The 24,735-nt window shown below is 39.5% G+C and overlaps 1 protein-coding gene across 6 annotated transcripts in view; it reads left to right on the top strand.

Annotated features, from left to right (window-relative positions):
* The first annotated feature begins 12,617 nt into the window (after nucleotides 1-12,617).
* Nucleotides 12,618-24,735, top strand: part of LOC103382798 (ninjurin-2) — a 30,963-nt gene continuing 18,845 nt past the window's right edge. For 2 of the 6 annotated variants that reach the window (XM_017034813.2, XM_008315716.3), the window contains exon 1: nucleotides 12,619-12,881. In XM_017034813.2, coding sequence (XP_016890302.1) covers nucleotides 12,786-12,881 — 96 coding nt within the window. In that variant the 5' untranslated portion in view covers nucleotides 12,619-12,785. Of the gene's footprint in view, nucleotides 12,882-24,735 lie in introns of all 6 variants that reach the window. The other 4 variants (XM_008315713.3, XM_008315717.3, XM_025057888.1 and 1 more) reach the window with 3 other exon arrangements.

Raw genomic sequence — 24,735 nt, 5'->3', positions numbered from 1 at the left:
GTGTTTTTTTACATGCTTACCATGTCATGTCAGGTAACACCTTTTTTAACCTGACTTTTAATGCATTTAGCTAATTACCTCCAAACATCTGCAGAACATGGTAATCTCTCCTTCCTAAAGGTCTACAGTCTAACAGTCGGGGTGGGTCTATACTCAAGGGCCACTTCATTAGGAACACCCTTTCAGCTGTAGAACAGTTTCTTCATGAGCATAACACATCAACGGCAGGAGAGTGCCTTGCCAGGTGCTAATAAGACTTGAAAAAAAATCACATTCTAGGAAAAATAAAGCACTAGAAGATTGGAAAAAATGTTGCCTGGCCTGAGTCAGTCTAATTTCTGCTAAAACACTGTTCAGGTTATTGCTCAAAATGCTGCAGATGTCAATATGGATTTAAAATCCCCACAAACTATTGAGAGTTTCTTTTTAAATGAATGCTTTTCAAAAGGTCTGTTTAGATCCATCATAAAAAATAGCAAAATTTAATTGTACCTAATGAAGTGGTTGGTGTATTTTAAATTAAATTGTTATTTGCAGAATAAAAAACAATAAGCATTTATCCACTAAAATTACAGTAGGTTGTTTGACCAAATCAACACCGTTATTGTACACAAAACGACCATCATCCGTGCGGCGGCCATGTTGGATCTCAATGTTTCTACAGTAGTCAACAGTAAAAAACAACTGAACATCCTTTATGTTTTAAATCTTTAAGTTTTTAAAGTTTTTTTAAAATCGTTTTTTTTATTTTAAAGTTGTTTTATGTTTTTGTACAGGCTTCAGCATCAATGGTGAGGTGAAATGTATTTAATAGCAACAAGTGTAACCTAAATGCTACATGTTGCTAATGCTAACGTACTGAAAAAGTGACTTTTTCTGCCATGATTCAGGTGAGTATGTCCTATTTATGTTCATTCTTGAAAATACAATTTTAAATATTAATTATTTGACTTTTTCATAAGCGGCAGGATTATTAGAACCACATTAAGCTGCCTGTTTAAACTTAAAAAAAAACAAACACTTCAAACAGCTTCTTTGTGAGGTGTAAAAGAGAAGCAGTTGGTCCAGTGCCTCGATCAAGGGCACAGTGGCAGAGCTGAGGTTAAGGGCAGCATAAAGTCATCTTTCGACAAAATAAGGCCTTCACTGTTCTTTCTTTCTGTACGCTGAGCCCCTTGAAGTCGGGTGAAGTAGAATTATGACCTGCATGCCTGCGATAGTGCGCATGACCTGAACACATGCTACGGTGTGTATGACCGAGTGGGTGTCAGAGGATGTGCTTTACTGGCTCTCATGTTGCAACAGTAAACCTGTCACTTCCCCATTTGCTCTCACCACATGCAGATTTTGGTTATCATTGAGGGCGGGTTGGCAGATATACTGTAACTCTGTCTGCATGCCTTTGTTATACCCTGTATCAGGGGACATAGAGTGTGTTTATATGCTATTAGCTTAGCTTATAGTAATAGCTACTCTATTGCACCTCATATTATTCAGGGTTAAATCCCAGCCACTTTAAATTATCTTATCAATAAATGTTAGTTATTTTACAAGCATATTCAGTTTTTTATGAGCACATATGTTTATTTTTATGGGAAAGACATGAGATCTGTGCCACTTTTGGAGAAAAAAAAAACATTTTGTAGTCTGTGAAATGCTCATTAGCATTTGAAAAGTTCTCTGAAAAAAAACATTTTGTAGTCTGTGAAACCGATGCTCATTAGCATTTGAAAAGTTCTCTTGAATGACGACCTATTACCCAGCTATTTGCTTTCAGCAACGACAAGAAAACATGCAAAAAATCCATTATGACACACGCAGTGGAAGAGATGATCACATGCTCGTAAATGTTGTAACGAATTAAACCTGGCTCACCCTGCAGTGCACTCTTCTGCCAGGAAGTGTCACTAATGAACCCAATGAGTTTGTGTCACTTGGTATAACGTTTAAGTCAGTGGTAAATCAACAAGGGCATTGAGGAAGGAGAAAAAATAGTTCTATAGTATGTTTAATATATAAATATATATATATATATATATATATTATAGGATGTCACAAATATTAGAATAGAAATAATCATATTAAAGTTCATTAAGGTGATATTAACTGTTGAGGTGATATTTTTTGTGTCGTGATCAGGGATGAACATTAGACAATTATTATTTGATTTTTTATTTACACTTTTATTTAAAGGAATGTTTATGTGGGAGTTAGCTCTCTCTTATATATATTTTCGTTCCCTTCTGCACAATAACGCTCCCTACAAACCTGAGACCAAACTCAGGGGGAAATTTAATACAAACACACATTGAAGGCCATTAATGTAATGACCACTCTCACTCCCCGCGGTCAACGAAAAAGTCAAATGTGACATGCAAAATATGTTCCTGGATTTTATGTATAAAAACAGAGAGTAGTGTAGGTCATGACAAAGAGATATTTGACTTGGAGTCCTTTTCATTTGACCTACTTTCTAGCTATTTTTTACAGCTTATCATCCTGGGGGTTTATATGGAAGAGCTAAAAGAGAACGAGTAATAAATCGAATGCTGTATTTGCCACCCAGGAAACCTTAAACATGAGGAGGTGAAAGTGTTATAGCCGCTGAAATGACTTCTGCAAAGTTGGCTGCGATGCAAAAATATTATTAAATCATGTTCACTCTTCCTCTTTTGGTGGAATGTGCGAGTTCCTTATGGTGGTGGAAATTCTTGCCAAAATAACCTCAGAAGTCTGCATCATTTCTGTGAACCACATTTTGTTCTATTCTAAGGTAACATGGTCTAAACCGCAACTGTCATAAAAGCTGAGTATGGCCCTGAAATGTTGTAGCCTAGTTTTAAGGGCAATAAAACATGCTACACTTTTTGGTCTGCACACAGTTAGAGCAAACATGGTTCACAGTAAAATGGCAGCAGATAGTTTTCATATGTGGCAGCTATATGTAGTTGGATCAGCCATGTGGTAAACACATTGGCTGAAATGGGTCACATGGGTGCAAAGTCAGAGCAGGTCTGAGTGGCCCACATTATGGGTGTCTGATGGGCTGCATTAATTATAAATTAGAGCTATCAAACATTAAACTGTTTTAAGCATATGAAGATTAATCATAACCATTCGTGATGGTAATGAATTGGATGCATCATAACTGATTGTGATTAATCACTTTTTTCTGTACAGTGCTAACCAGAAAGACAAAAAACAGCAACTGTTTTTCCAAATGATGGAATTATCAGTATAGAAAAAACTCAAAATTTAGCTCCATAGATTTGATAGGTTTCAGTCATTTCTGCCCTGCCCTCAGTGGGGCTAGTTTGATGCAAGAAAGGCGTCTCGTCTAAAGGTGAAGTCTCCACAAAAGCGTGCAGGACATTTTAAACTTGAGGTACTTCAGGAAAATGAAAACTTTTTAGCATGGTGTGTAAATGACTAAAGGCGTATCAACTGTGTTACAGTGCAACAGTAAGTTGAACAGAAATTGGATGAATGAACATTAAAATAACATTTGCAGTTTGGTTTATGAACCGAATCTCAGTGCCACTGAGTGCACAGGATGTTCAACAGGTGGAAAATGTTGCTTTCAAAAAATTACAGCAGAAAAAAAGTTTCATTATCTGCCGTCCTGTTCCAAAGTGTAATTTCCTGTTCTGAGAGGTCGAAAATTAATATGTCTGAGAGGTAATATGTTGAAAGCCACGAAAAACAACCGGGTTTACTTATGTAGCCTTCGTGGGATTTTCTATGTGTGTGTTCAGACTTTATTTTTAGACATCAAATTGCACAGCTTTTCATTTGTTCCTGAAATTGGTGTCATTTGAGGTACAAAAGGAACATTTTCAAAAATGGTACTGTGTGATAAAAGAAGGTCTTCATTGTCTAGACGGACTGTTAGTTTGCACATGTGTTACTGTGTTCTCCCACACTGGGAGGTTTGTTATCCGCTTGTTTAACCAAGGCCTCCTGCAGCGACTGAATCACTCAGAGTTTTATTTTATCTTATTTTTAATGTCGAGTTCCTTCCTGAACATCTATAGTGAAACAACCACACAGCATAAAATAGCCGACTTTACGCATTTTAAAAAAATAGAACACATCAAGGTTTGACCCAGTTTCCTACATGATTTATTTTCTCCCTCGGCACATCCTTAAAAAAGAAAAGGCAAAATGTCCGAGTAAAGTTTCCTCTCAGGCAACAAGTGATGTTCTGGCTTTGACAAGTTTTCTGGGAAATAAATCCACAAGGTGAAACAAGTGTCAGTTTGAGAAATAGCTTGTGCCAGAAATTCAGAAAAGTAATGATCAGTGGTAGAAAAGTATTTCATTGCAGATTAATTTCCTTTTCATGTAGAATGAAACTAAAAAAAAATACATATTTGAAATCTGGCTAACACTGGTTAGCAGTTATGACTTTTTTTAAGTGTGGCCATTATATTAGGCACACCTTATTAACTGTTTCCAACAGGCAGCAGCTCAACAAATTTAGGCAAGTGGACATGTCTGTTGAATCTATGTCCCAAAGAATTAAGATTACGGATGTCCAATATTAACTTTTCCATTTCCGATATCAACCAATACCGATATAGGCCTGGTAATATTTATTTATTTATCTGTACAAACCACTATATAGCTATATGATTAATATCCTGTTTATCCCCACAACTATTTTTAGGGCACACATCATTTTGCGAAACCCAGGCATTGCGTTATCGGGTTTTCATTATCAGAGGAAAAACCGATAACGATTCTTACAGATATTACATAATATGCTAATATCGGTCGGCCGATATTATCGGACATACCAAGTTAAGACAGTTTTGAGGGCTAGCAGATGTATCTAATGAAGTGGCCGGTTAAAGAAACGTTGATTATCCTTCAAGTTTAAAAGCCAGGACGTTTTTTTTTTCATCCAACAAATCGTTCCCACACTATGTGTATATAAACTCATGTGAACCCTGAAGCTGTTCTTATACATTTAATTTTCCACTTTTGTAGATTGCTGCAGGTGCCGGTAGATTCATTTACCTGCCAGAGATCCCAGGCTCGTGATGGACGGCTATTTATCAAAGCGGCAAAGTGAATTAGCATGATTTCTACAAATGTCAAAGGGAATGACGAACGACAAGCGAAAATGCCAAAAGTATGAATCCTCTGTAAGACATGAGGTGCCGCGGAGGTTTCCCTCAAAGGTTCTCAAATGTTAGTGCCTGAGATTTAAAACTAAATAACAGCCATCACGTCAGTGTGTGTCTGTGTTTCTCAGGCAGCGGTCAGGTGTGTGTGTTGTGCAGTTTGGGCTTTGTTGGTAGAGAGAACAGACACTGTGAGGCAGCAGCTGAGGCCCCGGAGCACATGTGCACCTGCTCCTCCATCAGTGCTTCAGAACAGTCCTTTGATCAGTGCTGGCACTCACCTCCGACTGCAGTGTGTCCCTGCACGTCTGTGAAGGAGCGTGTGTATGTGCGTGCGGTTGTTTGCGAGAATAATGTGCAAATGTAGTGGTGTGTATACACTGGTGGTCATTATCTGTGTGTGCCGGTGTGTGTATGTGTGTGTGTAAGGGAGCTACATAAAGGCCCTTTTATGAGTCCCAGAATAAGACACTGGCACTGTCTGGTCATTGTGTGACTGCATGTGCACGTGAGTGTGTGTGTGTGTGTGTGTGTGTGTGTGATTGTCGGAGGTGGACAGTGAGAGGTCAGCACTGCTTGGTACACAGCTCATGTGCCTGTACCAACGTGTGTGTCTGTGTTAATGTTAGCATTAATGACACAATGAAGACAAAATCTGTGTATCTGTAAAACCAACTGACGTCACACATGAATGAATTGAACACTTTTTTATACATCCATGATCATGTACTGACACACACACATTTATATGATGAAAATATATTAAAAAAACCAAGACAGGGGATTGCTAATTTTCTAATTTTTGTCTAACTTCCCAGACTTTGTAACAGATTTGATTCTAGTTTGGCTAAATAAAGAAATTAGTGTTTCATTTAAAAATTGTACAGTTTTGAGCAATAAATCGATAACATATATCCCAGCTTTGAACAGAGATATAATTATTGATTCTATGTAGCTAAGCTTGTACTCTTCTGTACCTTGTAGTACTTCTTATTTCGAGGTACAGTATTATTGTGTTTCTATCCACAGATTTGCATTTTATTTTTCTCTTGTTTTCTTGTTTTCTTTTAATCCTTATTTCTCTCACTTGTACAGCAGCACTTCCTGTCCTGGTCCTGGTTAATCAGCCTGATGAGTTTCACCTGCGGCTCATCACTTCTCCCTGGTGAGTGTTGTCTCTGCTGCTGTTCCTTGTTGTTGTTTTTAGCTGCTCATTTAACTAGCATGATAGTTAGCAATGTTGTTAATTTACTGTGAACATGTTAAACTAAACTACTATACGTAGGTAAGTATCTTTGACAATCCTTATTTTGTTTGTTTTCCTTCTTGAGAAAAACGTACTTCTCCCCCAAACAAGTCTAGACTTCGTCCTCTGTCTTTTCCAGCAGTGTTTTCTGCATCTGAAACCGATTAGACCAAAGCTTTAACATCTTTGACTCATCCATGTGTTTCTGTTGAAAGAGCGCCAAACCTGGGGCATGGATGTTTTTGTTCAAAAGTCAAAATCACAAGGATTCACTTGAGGAAATTAGCAACACAAATTTCATTACAACACGATACACATTTAACAACAAATGAGTGAGTTAGGGAAATTAGCAACACAAATTTCACTACAACACGATACACATTTAACAACAAAACAAACGTCAGTGTTCAAGTGTAGCCCAACGACTGCTGTGATTGGTTAGTGCTCCGTCTGTGACCCTATAGAACAGTGACTTCCAAGTATTTTTTTTCTGCAGTGCCATCTTTTGTCCAATTTAATAACTTTTGTTATGCTAATTTTCTCTCCTGTCAATACAATCACAGCTTCTGTGAAAAAAAAAGAAATCTCATTGAACTGTTTAACTTTTGAAATAAAATTCTATTCCCCCTTCAATTACTCGGCGGCCCCTACTTTGGACCTGACCCCTACTTTGAGAACCACTGCTATAGGTAATTAATTGAAGTGAAGACTTAAATCATTCTAAGCGTCTGATTACTATTTGAGTATTGTCCCTTTAACTTGACATTTACAGGAGACAGTGCAGAAATACATTCTGTCCATCCAGGCATGGAACTACTGACCTTCTCACTGTGAGGCAACCTTGAAAACCACTACTTCAGTGTAAGTACCAATTGATAAATGGTCTGTATGAAGAGTTTGTTGTCGCAGTGAAATCTTTACATTGAAGGTTTACATTGAAAAGTTAGACACATCGACATGTGGTTCATCAGTGTCTGCAAAAAAATCATACTACTTGACTTGATGATGAAGATTCATATGATGGTTTTGTTGCAGACAGTTTTGTACAATTAGTTTTGTATTTAAGCCAAAATTGCAGGTTTGTTTAAATGGGTTTTATCCTGTGAAGAGTGGGAATTAAAAATTCACAGAACAGCTCGAGATGGCAGTTATGGCCCAAGGGTAAAAAAACATTAGATGATTAGTATCCAAGTTTTTTTTTTTTTTTTTTTTTTGTTTCTATGTTGCAAATCATCGTCTGTGGGAAACTGGGCGTTCTTTGATGGAAGTTTCCACTTTCTTTTGTCTGGAGGAATGGTTGCAGGGACTTTAAAAGCATGTCACAACTTATATCACCTTGCGCTGCTAATATATGCTTTAAAAAAAATGCAGCTGAACAGACTAGATCAGGCATGAGCAAACTACAGCCCGGCGGCCATATTTGGCCCGTTTGGCTTTTTAATCCGACCCGCCAAACTTGTCCAAATTATGTTATTCCCTTCTATTATCATTAAACATCTGCCTTTTCACTGCAATGCCCACATTTCTCCATAGATGGCGTAGAAAAGGCTTAAAGCATTTTAGCATTTTAGCCTTTATGACTTTTACATGTCATTTGTTTTAGTTCATATGAACTAACCGGCTCCATCTATCTGTTCCTGACCCAGCCCCTCCCTCCCCCCAATCAGATTTTTGGACCCATTGTTGCCCCCAAGTCAAAACGTTTACCCATGCCTGGACCAGGTACTATGAACAAAAAGCCAGTGTTGCAGGTTTTTGTTGATGGTTTCTCAGAACCCTGTTTATGGAGCAGTCAAGCAAACTTGTTACATGTTGAGCCGAAGTGCCACAAAGTCGCCTCAGGGTGTATTCTGGTGGAAGGAGTGTTGCTGAGGTTTAAACTCAATCACTGGAATTTTCTGTGCAACTGCTGATTTAGCGTCCGCAAGAAAACACAGAAACATGCAGGAAATAGTGGCCAGCGTCCTTCACAGTATCAAAACAAACAAAAGCTCTCTCTCCAAAGCTGGATTACACACTGTGTCCAGACGACTGTCCATCAAAAACACCACACTACAAGTCTCTGTAAGGCCAGGGAATAAGTCAAGTTCACTTAAGTCCAAATCTCCTGCTACACAGCCGGTATTCATTCCAAGATTTGGGAAGAGGCAGTGCATTCTGCCGTAACTGGTATCAACTGGGGCTCTGTTTCTAGGAACCAGAGAATGAAGAGGTTTGGCTCCACGAGTGTCGCCTCATGAAAACTCACGGTTTTCTAGGAAAAGTCTCTGGGCAGACCTACTTATTTTTAACCTCCGTTTTTGGAGTTTGTTGCCCAAAAAGGACCAGCAACTTGAAGGCACTGTAACAACCCCAGTATTCATGAAGTGTTTTTTTTACTACCGCAAAGGCAAATTAACTTCTGGGAGAGAGAAAGCCCAGATTAGCAGAGTTCCTGGCAGCATGTTAATGGATGTGTCATGACAGAAGACGTACTGAGAGAGAAGTTGCTTTAAAGAAGATAATCTGTCCCGAAACGACACCACACGACAACTGCAGTTTTGTTTTAATCAACATGTCTGTGGATAAAAATACAGAAAAGTGAGAAATGACTTCTTTCACTTTCTTTTCTTAACGAACAGTAATTATGCCAAGATGTACAGTAATTATCTGGTGGGCACAGTCTTTTGTAACAGAGTCTCGATCAGGGAGATTTAAAATCTAAAGAAAGATATTTTTATCATTTCACTGTAAAATAACATTTCAACATATCGACCGTTTCCACTACATACCAACACGATAGCATACAGTAGTGGTTCTCAAACTGTGGCACTATCCAGTGGTACGTGGGGAAAGTTTATATTTTCACATTTAATCTTCACCAGGCTACTGATGTCCAGTAAAAACCAAAAAAAAAAAGAGAAACTCAGAGCCACTGAAGATTGTCATGTTTGTCTTTCTTTAATTTCTGTGAGTATATCAAGGTCATGTTTAACTAAACAGGCCTACGTTTCTCACTGACTACGTACATTTTACATATATTGAACAGTAAAACACATAGAAAAAAATCAAAATATTGATAAATTCTCTGGATTTGTGCAAAGAAAAACATATAAAAAAAATGCACAAGCCCCCAAATGAGCTGAATCTCAGCTCTGGGAAAGTTCTGTGATGAAGGTGCAGGATGTTGATGGTTGCAGACTAAACCTGGATTATATGCTGTTTATTTAAATCTGATTTCATGGTATGTCCTTGGCTCACAGCCCGCTCTTCTCTACTGTAGCTGTCACTGACACACCTTAATGTACACATGCTTTGCTGCACGGCTTCAGTGATCTATTGGTTTTGTGCAGTCATGTATGACGGACACGGCTTGTTATTTTATCATGTTAAAACACTCAACACAAGGCTGAAAGTTCAAATCTACTGAGTAGAACAAAGATGTGACACGGTGTGATGACTTCCACTCTTAGGTTAATGCCATGTTTTAAGTCTTCGTGGTTTCAACTTCCTGTTCATTTTAGGCTGCTTTGCATCGTAGACTTTTTTTTTTTTTTTTTTTTGCTAATGATCGAGTGCTAGCCTGTACCACTGAAGGGTTTTAAGGTAAATATCTGTTAATTCCAAGTTCAGCTTGGACCATGGATCACACCATATGGAATCTGGTTTAAATCTGGGCTAATTTCTGTTGTTTTTTATTTTTATTAATTAACTTGAAAAAGTAGTGCTATAGTTTTCGGTGACATTGGATGACATTTTCTAATTTTACATTATAGCTTTGTGATTGGCTAATTGTTGTTGATGTCCACCATTTGTTTGTTTGGCGTAGTATTTTAAGCTAACAGTTTTGCCTAGGCTAAATTTGTGTTTGGTGTCCTGCAGCTATGCTTTATAATTAAGGTTAACTTTGAGCTTTGCTGCCATATTTTTGCAGAAAATTGTATAAACATTTCAGTGATAATGTCGGTTAGGGTTAGGTTTTTTTGAGGGGGGGGGGGTTGGCTAAAAACGTCTTGAGCTAACACTCACTGTAAGTTGGATTGTTGCTAATTGGATACCACATTGGTTTCTACTTGTGGAGTTCATATGCACGTGAACTAAGAAAATGTATGACTAAAGTACAGGATGTACAGTACAGTACACAATGTAAAAATACAACAATAATAGTGGTAGAAAAACAAACAAATAAACAAACAGAAATCAAGCTAATGTCTGTGTTTAAACTTGTGCAGTGCATTATGGGACAAAGGTTGTGCTGTGTTTGGTTTGTGTGTTGTTTTGTTCTTAACTCAACATAATGAAATTCCTGCAGCACAGGTGATCATTTCTCTGAAGGACTGTCAGCCCAGAGCCATGTTTTAAATCACCACTGACAATAAGACAGGACGGTATTTGCATAGAAGCACGCACGTTAATCTTTCCCCTGTCCTGCGGTCCATTGTTGGTGGAAAGCTTCTCCGTAAGTTGGTGTCATGTTTGTGTACTGCATTTTCAGAGCTCCACTCAAAGCCTTTCAAGCCTGCTTCACACAAACAGATTAACTTCTGGCTTCTATCTCACTCGCTGACTGACGTGTTTTTTTTTCTTCCTCTACATCCGACTGACTGTTTTCCTCCTGTGCTCCGAGTCAACAGCAGCACATTCCTGCGTCACCTCGGCCTCACAAAAGATCATTCATCCTCATAATCTAATAAACCGACGTTTTCATTTAAAAACACACACGCTATTATGTTCTTTTAGGCTAATCTGCTTCGACATCTACACCCGCTAATCACTCTGAGCCTCTCTGACATTAAAGCTAACCAGTGAAAGAAGAAAAAACACCGTCTTCCTCTGGGAGGAAGAAGGTGTCAACCACTGGTACTGGTCAGCTCCGATGGTGGCTCATGTTAGCTGAGAGGTTGTCTGCACTTTCTGAACGACACAGACTGTTTTAGGGTTATTCGAGTTTAAAAAGAGCTGGGCTAGATGCTAGATGTCAGGACACAATTTACCAAATAAACACATACATTTGGAGCCTGAAGTTTGTAGCAAAATGAAGTGTTTGTTAGCACATGAAAAGTTAATGCTGTTTTAGTGCCAGTATTAGGCGTCTGCTTTGAGACAGGCCTGTTGTCGTAAAGTGATTTTCTACAATTCTCAAACTATAAACTGGGCCACTCTGAGGCTGGGTCTGGGCCACATTAGGCTCCCAAGCCACTATTTGGATAGGCCAGCATAAGGAGATGTGATCCAAGGCCTCGTGATATTTTCCAAATGGAAACTTAGATATAGACATATATACAAAATATACAAACTAGATCCATAAATATACTTAAAGAGGCTCATGTCACCACATACTGTAGGTGTTGTTTATTATTATTTTGGATTATCCACAAAAATCTATTGTTGCGGACAAAGATGGAAAATGTAAAAAATAAATAAATAAGTAAAAATCAAAATTATGTCCTCAGTTTTAATCATGTCTTTGTATCAAATCTGTTCAGGCTGTTTTGACTAAACTCTTACAGTGCTGTGTTTGGTCTCTCTGGTAGTACTGACTCAGCTTTTGGTTCTGTCCGACTAGTACTAGGTACTAATAGTTCCTGAGATATAAAGATGTCAGAGTGTGTAAGTGACTGAAACTGTATTAAATCTACATTGATAATGGTAAATAATAAATGAACTAAAAACTCCAGAGAAGACCATACAAAATACACAAACTACTTAAAAAAAGTTTTTCTTTAAATCCTCCTTAAATATCTGCTCACCTTAAAACAGGGTGATGTCGTTTATTACTGCGACTTTATGAGCGGTGGTGTGGGTTTGTGGTGGATCTGTGGTTTTATTTTTTTATTTAAGGTCTTGTTTCTGTGTTTTTAGGTCAGTGTTTCAGAGCCTGAAGGTCTCCTGGGTTTAAAGACCTGTAAACTCCAAACAGTGGAGCCTCAGTCCTTTACTGGGACTCTGTGCGTCTGACCTCGGGTGAATTTACAGAAATACAGGTGAATGAATGTTTCTCTCTTCAGCAAACAGGTCATAAATAGAAGAAACCTGTTTGGACTCTGCTGTTACTGGTTTGCCATGGTTGGTAAATGAACACAGTCAAACATCAGGACAAGGCAATAAAACAAGCATCGCATTGGCTCCAACATGCTGCCTCATTTGGTAGTGAAAATTATATATATTTTTTAATAAACAGAGAAGAATGAGCGACAGAAACAGAGGGTGTGGGAGACAGGGATTGGTGGAGGCTAAGATGGAGTGAAAGGACCGTTTGTTTGTCTCTCCCCCTGTCCCCTCTGGCCTGTACTCGGTGCCTGGCGTCCAGTGTAATTTCCTTTCATAACAGACACTGCCATCCATGCATTAGCATTTTTACTGCAGCAGGGGCAACACTTAGTGCCTGAGTGTGTGTCTGTGTGTTCTTCGCTCGTGATACGGCTCTAATTATGCAGGGACTGGGGAAGACGGAGAGAGGAGATCAGGGCCGAGACATCGACCTGACATCACTGAGATCCACAATGCCCGCCGGCGGCCCCCTGCAGGTTAGTGCGCCCAGAAAGATGCGAATGAAAATTAGACTGAGAGGTGAATTTATTTGAGGTCAGTTTGACATGTGTGGAAAAACTTTGACCTTGTCGCTCCCTTCGTTGTCCCCCCTTCATTCTCTGTCCCTGTCCCCTTCACACGTTTCCCTCCTTTTGTCTCTCCCTTGCTTGTTGTCCACATTGCTGCTCCGCTCTTAGCTTTGTCACACAGCTGTGGTATGTGCTGCAGAGGTGAGAGCTGGGATCACAGCCTCACTGTGTGTGTGTGTGTGTGTGTGTGTGTGTCTATTCTGAGAGCAGGTAATAATCATAACATCCATCAAATATCAATTAGAGCCCAGGTGCTGAGGACTTAAAGGAGGACAGTTTGGTCGCAGGTCAACAGAGCAGGTACTTACTAATACCCAGAACAAAGGGGTGGAGTTGGGCAGCGAAGGCAGTAACTGTTGGCAGGTCCATTTTATGAACAGACTCTTTTTTGATTTGAGACTTTTTCTGACTTTGTTGCAGATTTTTCTGGCGTTTCCTGTTGTTTTTCCACATTTTCCTCATCCTCAACTGGTTAAAGATAAAGATGTAAACTGTAGTTAGCTAAAGTGTTAGCCATTAAATTAGCATTTTAGAACTTGTGTCTGATCCTATAACTATTCACTGTAAAAATTTCAATTTCAATTGGTAAAAGTGGTAAAAGCGATCGGAGATATTTATTCATAACGTTCTATTGTTTTTTTCTTTATAAAGTAATGTGTTTCTAGTATTTGAAGTTGGTAGAATGAATGCAGTGGAATCAGTGGATTTGGACCAGAGTTGTCCACCACTGTTAACGTCAGGACAAGACAAAGACGGCAAACATGACAGAGCAGTGCTACATACAGTACGTTGACTGAAGGGGGTTTGACCTCGGTGACCTCCCCTTGAACCTCTTCTCAGTGGCAGACGGTCAGACAAACGCTGCACTTCTTTTTAAATAAAGCTTAAAAAACAAACAGGGGTTTTTTTTGGGGGTGGTTGTGTGACAAGAAAAGAAAACCGTAGTCCCCCCCTCCCCCAACCTCCGCACGCAGCACATGTACGGAGAGAAGGTGAAGCTCGTCTTCTCTAGCCTAGACACATCGCTATGGATTTCTGGGTTTTTTTTTTTACATTCTCGCTGCCAGACAATAGCCATAAACATCGTCATAATAATGCTGTTTGTAGGAGAGAGAGTGAGGACATTTTTAAAAATGCAAAAGCGTTGTGGTTAGCTAACACGTAAAAGAGAGATGTTAAACCTCTAACCGTCTGATTGGGCGACACAGCTTCTTGAATCATTATTTACTGAGACATGAACTCAGGAGACTCTGGCGGCTGATCAAACTAACTGGGCATTAGCTTAACTTTCCTACTGACCTTATATGGACCTTATATGGAGTGACTCCCAAAACCAGTTCACACAGTAATATTTGGTCTCAGTTTGTCGTAACCTGCCGTTGGCAGCAGCCCTTTATTCCCACTGAGTTGGTATTGTATCATCACGGGGTGACATCACGCTAAGCTAACTCCAATGAAATTAAGTAATTAGCTGCCTAATTTATGAACATTTAACACAACTTTGTACATGAACTACTGTAATTACCGTCATTAACAGATACACTAATACTCTGACAACATCGCAGTGAATTACTGGCTTAGTGTGAATGATGGTGACTAATTTGTGACCTAGCAGGCTAGGCTAGCTGGCTGGTGAAGAAACATCATACCTTCATCAACACGCTGTTGTTTTACCATTAAATGTATATATTTATGGCGATTTTTTGGGTAGGTTACTAGATATTGTCAAAAGATTCCATGATGTACTCTTAACAGCTGGGCGAAGTTTGGCCGCATTTTTCCAGGTGTCACTTCAAGGGACTGACAAGTCAAACAGCCTTAAGTATTTGAACTAATTGACCTAGTGGTGTGGCGCTTTGGCCCAGAGGCAGTGTCTCTGTCATTGGTATGGAACCTCAGGGTTCACCTCCTGGACAAGTTCAAATCCCGGTTAGGGCAGTTGGTACCTGTTCACTGTTCACTGTTCACTTGGTGATGGGTTAAATGCAGAGGTTAAATTTCATTGTGCATGGTGTGCTGTGCTGTGCTATGTCACAAATGACAAATAAACACAAGTTTAAGTTTAAGTTTAAGTTTAAGTTACCTTCCAGTGGACTCACCACATGCAGGAAGGTTTAAGGGGGTTGGTACAGAGCAATGTGATTTGGGTAGCGACTGCTGCCCCCGCGACCCGGTAACGGATAAGCGGATGAAAATGGATGGATGGATGGATGGATGGATGGATGGATGGATGGATGGATGGATGGATGGATGGATGGATGGATGGATGGATGGATGGATGGATGGATGGATGGATGGATGGATGGATGGATGGATGGATGGATGGATGACCTAGTGGTGACACAATGTGACTATGATTTAATACCTTGCTTTTGTTCAATGCTGATGATGTTTTAAGTCAGGAAGTGCATCTGGTAAAAATAAAATAAATCTTTCATAAACTCAGATAAGTTTTACATATATTTTACTTGTGTTAACATATTTAGTTTTAGCATTGGCACATTTTGAGCTGCATTTGTCATTTTGTTCTTTCAATGCAAATAATCCAGGTGTGGTGCCATATTACGAGGAAACAGAATATTTTAGTTCTCTTCGTTTGCCTTGTCGATTTCTATTTTGGTTTTTAGTCTCGATTTGGATAGCACATAGTTCCCAGATCAGTGTGAATAAGTGACTAAATCATGGCTAAATGTAGACTGGATTTTAAGTTCACCAGAATGTTCTGTTCAGTTCATCAGTCTGTGATGCTGCCCATTCTCTGTTAAGATTCCCTGGGATTTGTCTTCAGGTCGATTGTTTTGTAAAGTCACAGTTGGTGAAGACAGTGGGTTCATCAGGCTCCACATGAAGGCCTGCATCCAGGGGGCATCGGCGTGATGAGGCGTCCACGCGTCATGTGTGTGGAGCTGACGTGATGAATCTGCTTCTACGGTGCCAACACTTCGCACCTCTCAGTCACAGTCTATGTATAGAGCTGAGCAACAGGGCGTGGAGCTCTGACACAGCATTCACAGGATTCACACAGTGTCTCTAAGCACGGCCGACGTGAGTCACTGAGGGAGGAGAACCGTATTTTCAGAAAACCCGACTAAAATAACTCATCCAATCTAAAATATTCATGAAAAATAGTGACTCATAGTGAGACCCCACAGCTTTGAACCCCTTCTTCATCTGTTGTTTCCTAAATCAGGGCTTCCCAAACTTTTCCCTGACCAGCCTTTGAAAATCCACAGAAAATTCTACAGAATATTGCATTAACTTTTGGAATGTGTTTTTATACTTGTATTCACTATTCAATAATAATTACATTTGTGAAGCTTAAGAAAATGATCAAGGAACATGAGCTAGCTAGCTACAGCTAGCTTTGGGGAGCAGCGTAACTTGCACTGTACCACGAGGTGCGTTCAGGTACATTCAGAAACTCAGGAATCCGATGATTACGGCAGTTTACGTGTGGCGTGGTTTAAGACAAAGAGTTAGATATAAAAGTAAGTGATAAGAAAATATATAAATATAAATTTGATTTATGTTTTCTTATCTTTGCTGCAATTTCCTGCGGCCCAGCTTGTTTCCGAGGATACTGTAAAAAAATCATGTTTATGTACTGAAACGTTTTTTAATTGAGAATCCATGCTCTTTTACAACATGTACTGAAACGTTTTTTTGAAAGATTAATTGAGAATCCATGCTCTTTTACAAGATTTTACAAAAGAAAGGTTTCTAGTCCTCTAAGACTTTGTTTCTCAAAGACTGGGTCGCGACCCTCAGGTGGGTCGCAAGAAATTTTTTTTTTTGGGGTCGTCTCGCATCATGTTTCCCAGGAGTTTATGAATAATGTCTTGACTTGGGTCAAGGTTGGCCAAGGTTTGTGACTTTTAAAATATGGGTTCACAGAAAAAAACTTTGGGAAACACTGGTCTAAGAAAACCTCTGCTCAGTCCTGGTCCACTGCAGCTCCACATGTTAGTCCTGGAGTTCTGCACAGAAACACACTACTCATGTTCCTGTTACCAGATGACAGCTGAGATCACAGCAACTGCACACACACACACACACACACACACACACACACACGACGGCTTCATTTCACAGACGTGTAAAGTCAATTCCTGCATGCGAACATGTCTGCTCTGGCCTTCAGGTGGTTTGGGCCGATGACAGAAGGCAGAGCCGGTCGTGCTTGTCAATCACCGACAATATCATTAATAACAGCCTACTGATCGAGGGCGATGATTGAAGTCGAGTGTGTGTGTGTTTGAAACGGTGTTCCACCAAAGGCTCCGATCTCTTCTCGCAGAATAGATTTACTGCCTCACTTTGACATATGTATTAGTGTGTGTGTGTGTGTGTGTGTGTGTGTGTGTACCAGTACCCTGTCTTGGCCCCTTCGTGGCAAATGGCACATTCTGAGTGTGGGTGTGAAGGACAAGAAAGTGTGTGTGTGTGTGTGTGTGATTCCGGGAACTTTTTATCCGAGGCCCAACTGCGTGTTGTCTTCGAGCGTCTGCAGTTATGTAACAAGTGTGTGATGTCGAATTTCCTTATCAGTGTTTCGTGTGTGTGTGTGTTCTTTATGTCTCTGTCTCTGTGAGTTTGGACAGAAAACAGAACCTCTGCTGTTATAACGTTTTATAACTTCCCGCTGCCTTCGTCGTGTCGGATTTCTTCGTGCACACCGCACACAGCAGCGTGAATGGAGCAACGTGTTGCCGAAGTGCTTACGAGGCATTTGTTTCAGAGTTGCCAACTCACTTCCTGCACACACACTTTTACACCGTTACACAGCAGCAGGGGCTTCAGCCTGGAGGCATCTGTGTAGGGCAGAGAGGAAGGTCCCACTCCAGGAATCTAACCCTCAACCTTTTTTTTTTTTAGTCAGCAGCCTATATGTCTTTCCTGTGAGACCAGATGTAATACAAGTATCACAGTAATGTAATATTGTTGAAATGATGATATAAGTCAAACTTAAAAAACAATCATATAAAAAATCATTAAAAAAATATCAAATTAAAAAATATAATTTTATTTTTTTATATATTTTTATATTTAATATTTATATTTAAATTTTATAAATTTTATATCATTTCCAAATATCAAAATTAAAAAATGTCATTTAAAAGTGCAGGACAATTGTTTTATTTATTTATTTAATGCTAACTCTTAGCTGTTTGGGCTAATGTTTTTAGTTTTCTCGTCATCTGTTTAGTGTTTTTGTTTTTTTTGACTACCTGGAGACTCTTTGAATGTAAGATATTGGAAAATTCCAATATCTTTCAAACTTTCAAACTTCTCACACCTTCCAGAATGTTAAGTGTTCGTTCCGACTCTGGTGAAGCGGCATTTAATGGAAAAGCACATCAGTCACACGTGTGGATTCCTAGTTGTTGTCACTCACTCACTCACAACAGAAGCTCAAACCTCAAACCTCTGCCACTGTCAACTCATGGAGTGTTTGATGTAACGTAGCTGCCGTGGTATGTGGTACTTCCTGTTCCTGTCAGAGAGCGACGCTGTCTTGAGATCAGCCGGCTCTCTGTGTTTTGATGATAAGGGGGCGAATACATTCCATATCATTGGGAAAAAAAAAAAAATCATGTAAATCCTAGTTGAACAGATCCGACTCATACAAATCCATCTTCTTCCTCTTGTTTTTCTTTCTCACTCTGCTGCTCTGTACATTTCTCGACCTCCTCTGACTTCCTCTCCCCGGGGGGTAATCTGTGTTTTCTTTTCATATTCCAGGAGGAAATGGAAACTGAGGTGATTTAATATGAAACAGATTAACTGTACCCCGGTCACATGGACCAGTGTGTGCAGAAAACATGAAAGTGTGTGAGATGTATGAGCTCAAAAAACTTCATAATATTATACATGCATTGATTAAGTGATGATAAATTTCCACTATTTTGCATGAAAAATGCACATGTACAATTATTTCACTCTTTAAAGTTGTTAAAATTAAATCAACATGTTCTTTTGGAGTGAAACATAGTTCTAAAACTGATAAAAATGAGAAAAAACTATTCCAAAATCAATTAGTTGAAAGTGAGGAGCATCCGACAGGCAGACAAAACAGTGTTTTTTAACAATAAAAATGGCTGTGGTAAATAAATGAATCATCATCATAGTTATGACGCAGGATAAAGAGGAACTCAAAAATCAGTTTCATTTTCAAGTAATCAGTCAATTAAGGTATTTATTTTGTCGCGTTTCACCGGTGAATTCCAACGAATTCCTGTCTTTCTCAGAAATGCCATCATCTTCTGAGGAAGATGAAAGTTCATCGTCATCGAGAATGACAGAATTCTGAGGAAAATGTGAGCTCACTGATTAACAAGAACATTATCCACATTAAGATAACAAAGTAACAATGGAACTGCTTGGTAAAAAAAAAAAAATCACTTTTAATTTACAAAAACACTGGCAAAATGGGAAAAGAGCAAAACCAAAGTAGCAGTGAGGCTGAACAGCTGAAACACACAAAATATATAACAAATCATCTAAATATTAAATATAAATACTGGTAAACCTATGTAGCTGCTATAGAAAATGTGATCTGTGTTCGTCCTGTACGTGGTCTCAGACCACACTTCCTGTCCTTCACAGTTCCATCAGCGCAGAGTGAAACACAGCAGATGTTGGACTGTGACGTCTTCTAATCACCGTAGGATTTAAAAGCTGCGCTCATGTCTGTCGGAGTCGGTGTAGAAACCCAGACTGAACTCCTCGTGACATCACTCACTGAGACCATATCTGTCTCATCAGCTGCAAATCCCTGATCTGGTTTTTACACAGAGTAAATCACGATGAGCAGGACGTCGTTGTGCCCTCCGAGCATTACCGTCCGAGGAAGTACTGGACAACCCCCCCTTCAAGTACCAAAGGATCATTACTAGGGTTGTCCGATATTAACTTTTTGCCGCTATTGTCCGAAGACTTAATTTCCGATTACGATATCAACCGATACCGATGTAGGCCTGGTAATATTTATTTATTTATTTGTACAAACCACTGTATGAGTATGAGATTAATTAAATGAGCTGCAATGCTGCCATCTAGTGACCTTGACTTTAATATACAGCCATTTATCCCCAAAACGATTTTTATTTTTACACATCATTTGACGAAGCTCAGGCATTGCGTTATCGGGTTTACGATTTCTAGATAATATGCTAATCGACCAATGTTATTGGACATCCCAAATCTCTGTTCGTGGAATTTTAATCCTACAGCACTTTACGTTTGACCTGCCTTTGTTGCCTTTAGTTAAAAACCAAAGTCTCTTTAATGGTTTTCTGAGATTTTCTTGAGTCGTTGTATGTTTTTCCACCAATTGTGTCGCTTCTGTTGACTGAACATTTAATCCAGGTCCGTTACTGCAGCGGGGGTGAGGCTGTAACTCACGGAGGTGCTGCGTGCTGTACTTGGACGGCAGCCAAACATATGTACACACACACACACACACACACACACCTACATTAGCTTTGTGTCACACTACCATGAAGAGACACGAGGTACGATGTCATAAAACCTGGTGGTTTTTTGTGTCTAAATATGCAGACGATTCTCTCCTATTTGAAACTAAAAGACATTATATAATAATTACACATACAAACGTTTTGGCTTTAAATGTGTGGATTCTTGTTTTGAAATTGCGATAAGCACATTTGCGAAAGATCGCTGGTAGCTTTGTCTACCTAGACGAGCATATTATTGGCTAATTGAAGATGCTCCTCTTCGTGCTTTCTTTTATAAAAGTCCAGGAGTTGAAGTTTGAATATTGGTCAGTCTACATTTCCATTTCCCATCACTTAAAACCATAGAATGAACAGCTGTGTATGAGTGGGCAGAAAGGTCCGGAGGACCGAGGGGCAACGAAGTCGATTCCGACCTCGTGTCTTTGGGCAAGATAATTATTCTACACTGCTAATCATTCCCCAGGTCTCTGGTTTAAAACCCTGTGCCAGCGTCTTGTTATTCTTCCGTCTTACAAAGTAAATGCTGTGGACTTTGTTCCAGTTCAAGACAAATCTTGAAACAGTTTACATTGACACCAGAATTACATTTGTCATATCCTGGTGTCAGTGTGAGGTCATGTGTGATTGTCCAGGAAAAACACTGCGAGCGTGAGAGTGATTGTGATTGTGATTGTGATTGTGATGGTGACGGAGGGGAGGAGGCTGAGGTTCTGGCTTACTTCATCCTCTGGAGCTGATGTGCTCTGGTGCCCATGGAGCTCATGGGACTATTGTTGGATTGGACACAATGAGGTCATGGCCGAAAAGTGAAACAATGAGGCTCTGTTGTTGTTAATGCTCCTCTGTGTTACCAACCGTGGAGCTGATGCTAACTGTCGTCCACTCTCGTCAGTTCGTGTACCAGCGTTTTAACACGTGTCTTATATATGGTCGTTCCAGTGAGGGACGTGGGAGGCTTTTTAAAAACATGGAGGCCATAAAGGTGGTTTATATGAAACTGGGATTTATAGTTAGCAGCGGTTATTTACAGCGAAGCCTAAAACCTGGGACGCAACTTTTCTGAGTTACAGCCATGTGTAGTTTTTCTGAAGGTGTTTTTTTTTTCTGTAATAAATGGTGTTGATTTAGACGTTGTTATGATGAAGAAAGTATGAACATTTTCCTGTCATCATCATCAGCCTGCAAACGCGTACATCATGTTTAGATGTCTCCTAGGACCAGAGAGAGAGAGAAAGAGAGAGAGAGAGAGAGAGAGTGAGAAGTTCAAGTGGTGTATTTTCACTGAGGAGGTGGGAGGGCAGACCTACAGTAGACAAACACACACATTCTGCAGTAGCTTTTGTTAAGCCTCTTTAAGAAGCCTTTTTATACTTTACCCACTTTTACTACTAGTCATAAAAAAATCCCTAAAAATGTCAGAAATGCTAAAGTGGTAACACACACACACACACACACACACATTTTTATTCTTCCTAAAATGTCTTACACCATATTTTATGTTGTTGTTTTATAGCCTTTTTATTGAGATAATTGGGGAACAGTTTGATTCATGTGCCTTTAGTGCCTTTCATTGTTTAACATTTTGTGCTTTTGATTCATGTGCCTTTCATTGTTTAACATTTTGTGCATTTTAGTTGCATTTTTCCTACAATTCTTTCAAAATGTGAAATTTTATGAATGTCTTATGTTTAGCTGGTTTTAGCTCAAGCTGTGGTCTGCCAACGTCAAGTTATTTATGCTAAATATTTTGGAGAACCTTGAATTTTTTTATTGTTATTTTTGGGGGTTAGCTTATGTTGTGGTATTAGTCAACAATGTTCAAATTTGAAATGATCCTTGGCTAGAGTCCAGTTATCTTCTCTGGATTCTTGTCCATTCATATACTAAGCTACTGGTTCATTATTACTGTTTAAGGTGAATATTTACCTGTAATCTTATTGTTGTTGTTTTGCTAAGTCGTAGTTAACCTTCCGCTACATTTTAGCTAACTAGGGTCTAACGCCGTCGTGTTTTTCCCGTCCGACCTCAGTTGTGTTTTCATGTCACACCTTTGACAGTAAACACAGCTGAGTGGACTGACATGAACTTGACAGATGAGTGCAGTGCTGCTTCAGGTGTGTGAACACTGTAAACACACACACACACTGCGTGACCCGCTGCAGGGTCTGTCATGTCTGACTGGTTCAACAGGCATGCAGTCAAACATGACTGTACTCGTAAAAAAATGATCAAATTTCCAGCTTTTCAGATTTCACCATGTTCATCATGGCTGACAGCTGTGAGGACTTTACGACATCACACTCACCGGTGGACTCACTCAAATTTATCAGTGACCCCCGCATGTGGTAAACTACACCATAGGGGGGCGCTGGCTGTGTTACTGTCTTCACTAATGAAGACCAGACCAGATATAAAACATACCTACAGAAACAGTGTTGGTTACATAACATGTGATTGTCCAGGACAAATGGGAAACAGATGAGTCAATATTAGAATATTAAAATATTAAGAAGGAAACTTTGTCGTAAAGTTATTACTCTAACAATCCTGTCACGATAGCAGCATCCTAGATTTAAAAAAGAAAAAAAAATCAGAGTCATTTCTGTATTGCGAAACACTGTCATCAAAAACAACTAACGTGGTTTAGTATCACATTTCTGAAACGTCCAGAGACTCAGAAGGAACAGATGTTTCTATTCTTTACGTAACGTGATCAAAATGAACGTGGCACAGGTCTGGAATACCAGGAATAAAAAACAGTGTTTGATCGTGGTTTTCTGGCCAGGAAAATAATCGTTCGGACAAAAACCGATGGCAGTGTGACTCTCTGTTGTTTTATATTTTATGATGTGAATATCTACGGGGTTAAAGTACACAGACTGCACCTTTAAATCTACTCCTTTATAAAGGACTATGAGTGACTTTATGCTCCATTTTACTGAGCAGAGGTTGAGGTCAAAATGCTCTTGAATTTTTTTTTGTATTCCAACCAAAAATGTTTGGCCCCAAAAACAATGTTAAACATTTTTAAAAATAGGTTAAAACAGATGTTAAATCTGTTTTAACTAAAGTAGAAAGTGATGCCAAAAAAAAAAAAAAATCATCCTAATTTAAACAGTTGGAACACAAACAACATCACTGGTAGAAACCAGGACGGAAAGGAAGTTTGTGAGTGTGTGACGTGGAAAGTGAGAAAGGTCAAGTCAATAAAGGCAGGAAGTCACTGAGAAGAATGCCCACTACCCCCCCCCCACCCTCCCATAACACAGCTAAATATAAGGTAATGGTCTGAAATGGAGAAAAGCAACATTTAAAACACAGGACACAGAAAGTGAAACCGGCAAACACTGAAATGATACAGAAAAATAACCGCTACATACAGTATTAGCTTCGATAGCTATCAATAAAAACAGAAGAAAAAATAACTGAAAAGTAACTAATTGTGTCAAAGTTAGCCAATGAGACAAAAGGAACTGTGGCTAAAGCTAAAGGTTTAGCAATATTTAACAGCTAATAAAATAATCCAAGGATCAATAAAAAATGTTCGAAAAGTCAAATAATGTTAGCTGCAATCTGTAAAAAAACAAAACAAAAATATCTTAAAGTTTAGTAGCGAAGTGAAACAAATGCTGTGACAACAAACTAAAAGTTGGTCTAAAACAATTAACAATAAACAAGTGCCAACAGGATCATCTTTAATAACGACGACAAACAACAAGAAAAAAAAACATATTTTACATGTTTGAGAAAAGCTCTTGTTTACTGTGATACGGTTTGTAATAGAGCAGAGGAGCCACACACACACACACACACACACACACACACACACACACACACACACACTGTTCCTGCCTCGTCATGTTTGTTTTGGAAACACACACCTGAGTGCCGCTCGGTGTTTGGATCACATTGTTGCAAACTGTGTCTTCACTCGAGCTGTCGGTGATTACACCAAACCACAAACACCGTTTGGACTGGTTCCTCCAATCACACGGCTCCTCTCACCGACGGAATAATCCAACGTGACCCTCGGCGGCTTAGACCCGTTTGTGACACGCTAATGATTTTGTTCTCACACTCGTCACGACACCAGCGCGTCACCGTCTCCGAACACGCTCAGTCGGATGGAGCAGCTGTCCTGGTCCCTGCACTGGAATATTAAGCTGCTGGGTTTTATGAAGAGGGAGACAGAGGGGGACAGAGAGAGACAGAGGGGGACAGAGGGGGACAGAGGGAGACAGAGAGAGACAGAGGGAGACAGAGGGAGACAGAGGGAGACAGAG

Source organism: Cynoglossus semilaevis, chromosome 8 (genome assembly GCF_000523025.1).
Source record: "Cynoglossus semilaevis isolate Cse_v1.0 chromosome 8, Cse_v1.0, whole genome shotgun sequence".
Taxonomy (NCBI): Eukaryota; Metazoa; Chordata; class Actinopteri; order Pleuronectiformes; family Cynoglossidae; genus Cynoglossus; species Cynoglossus semilaevis.
This window is presented reverse-complemented; position numbering and strand designations above follow the sequence as displayed.